Raw genomic sequence first — 427 nt, forward strand, 5'->3', positions numbered from 1 at the left:
GAGCGGCAGCAGCAGCAGCAGCAGCAGCGGATGTTGGAGTTCAAAGGAGAGACTCCATGCCACCGCCTCTCGGGAAAGGGGGCGAACTGCCCAACAGCAGCAACAGCAGCAGCAGCAGCAGCAACAGCAGCAGCTGCAGCAGCTGCGGCTGCAGCAGCAGCAGCAGCAGGAGGGGCAGCATCTCGCCTGCGGGCTCAAGGGGAACCACACTGGTACCGCAAGGACGCCTCGGATGCAGCAGCAGCAGCAGCAGCAGCTGCTGCTGCTGCTGCTGCAGCTGCTGGCACCCCTCGATCTGCTTCTTTTCTACTGGAGCAGCAGCAGCAGCAGCAGCAGCAGCAGCAGCAACAGCAGCACCAGCAGCAGCAGCAGCAGAGTTCATCAAGTTTGTCTGTTGAAGGCGACATGCAAACTGTAGTGGAAGCGG

General features: G+C 61.8%; 1 protein-coding gene across 1 annotated transcript in view; it reads left to right on the forward strand.

Moving 5' to 3' along the window:
• The window catches only part of EMH_0052760 (uncharacterized protein), a gene marked incomplete at both ends in the record, with an annotated part of 5,008 nt that overhangs the window by 3,787 nt on the left and 794 nt on the right, over positions 1 to 427 (forward strand). Inside the window, 2 exons of the mRNA XM_013496911.1 lie at positions 1 to 212; positions 316 to 425. Of these exons, the coding sequence (XP_013352365.1) occupies positions 1 to 212; positions 316 to 425 (322 nt within the window). The remainder of the gene's footprint in view (positions 213 to 315; positions 426 to 427) is intronic.

This window comes from Eimeria mitis, genomic scaffold, assembly GCF_000499745.2.
Source record: "Eimeria mitis Houghton genomic scaffold, Emh_scaff2373, whole genome shotgun sequence".
Lineage (NCBI taxonomy): Eukaryota > Apicomplexa > Conoidasida > Eucoccidiorida > Eimeriidae > Eimeria > Eimeria mitis.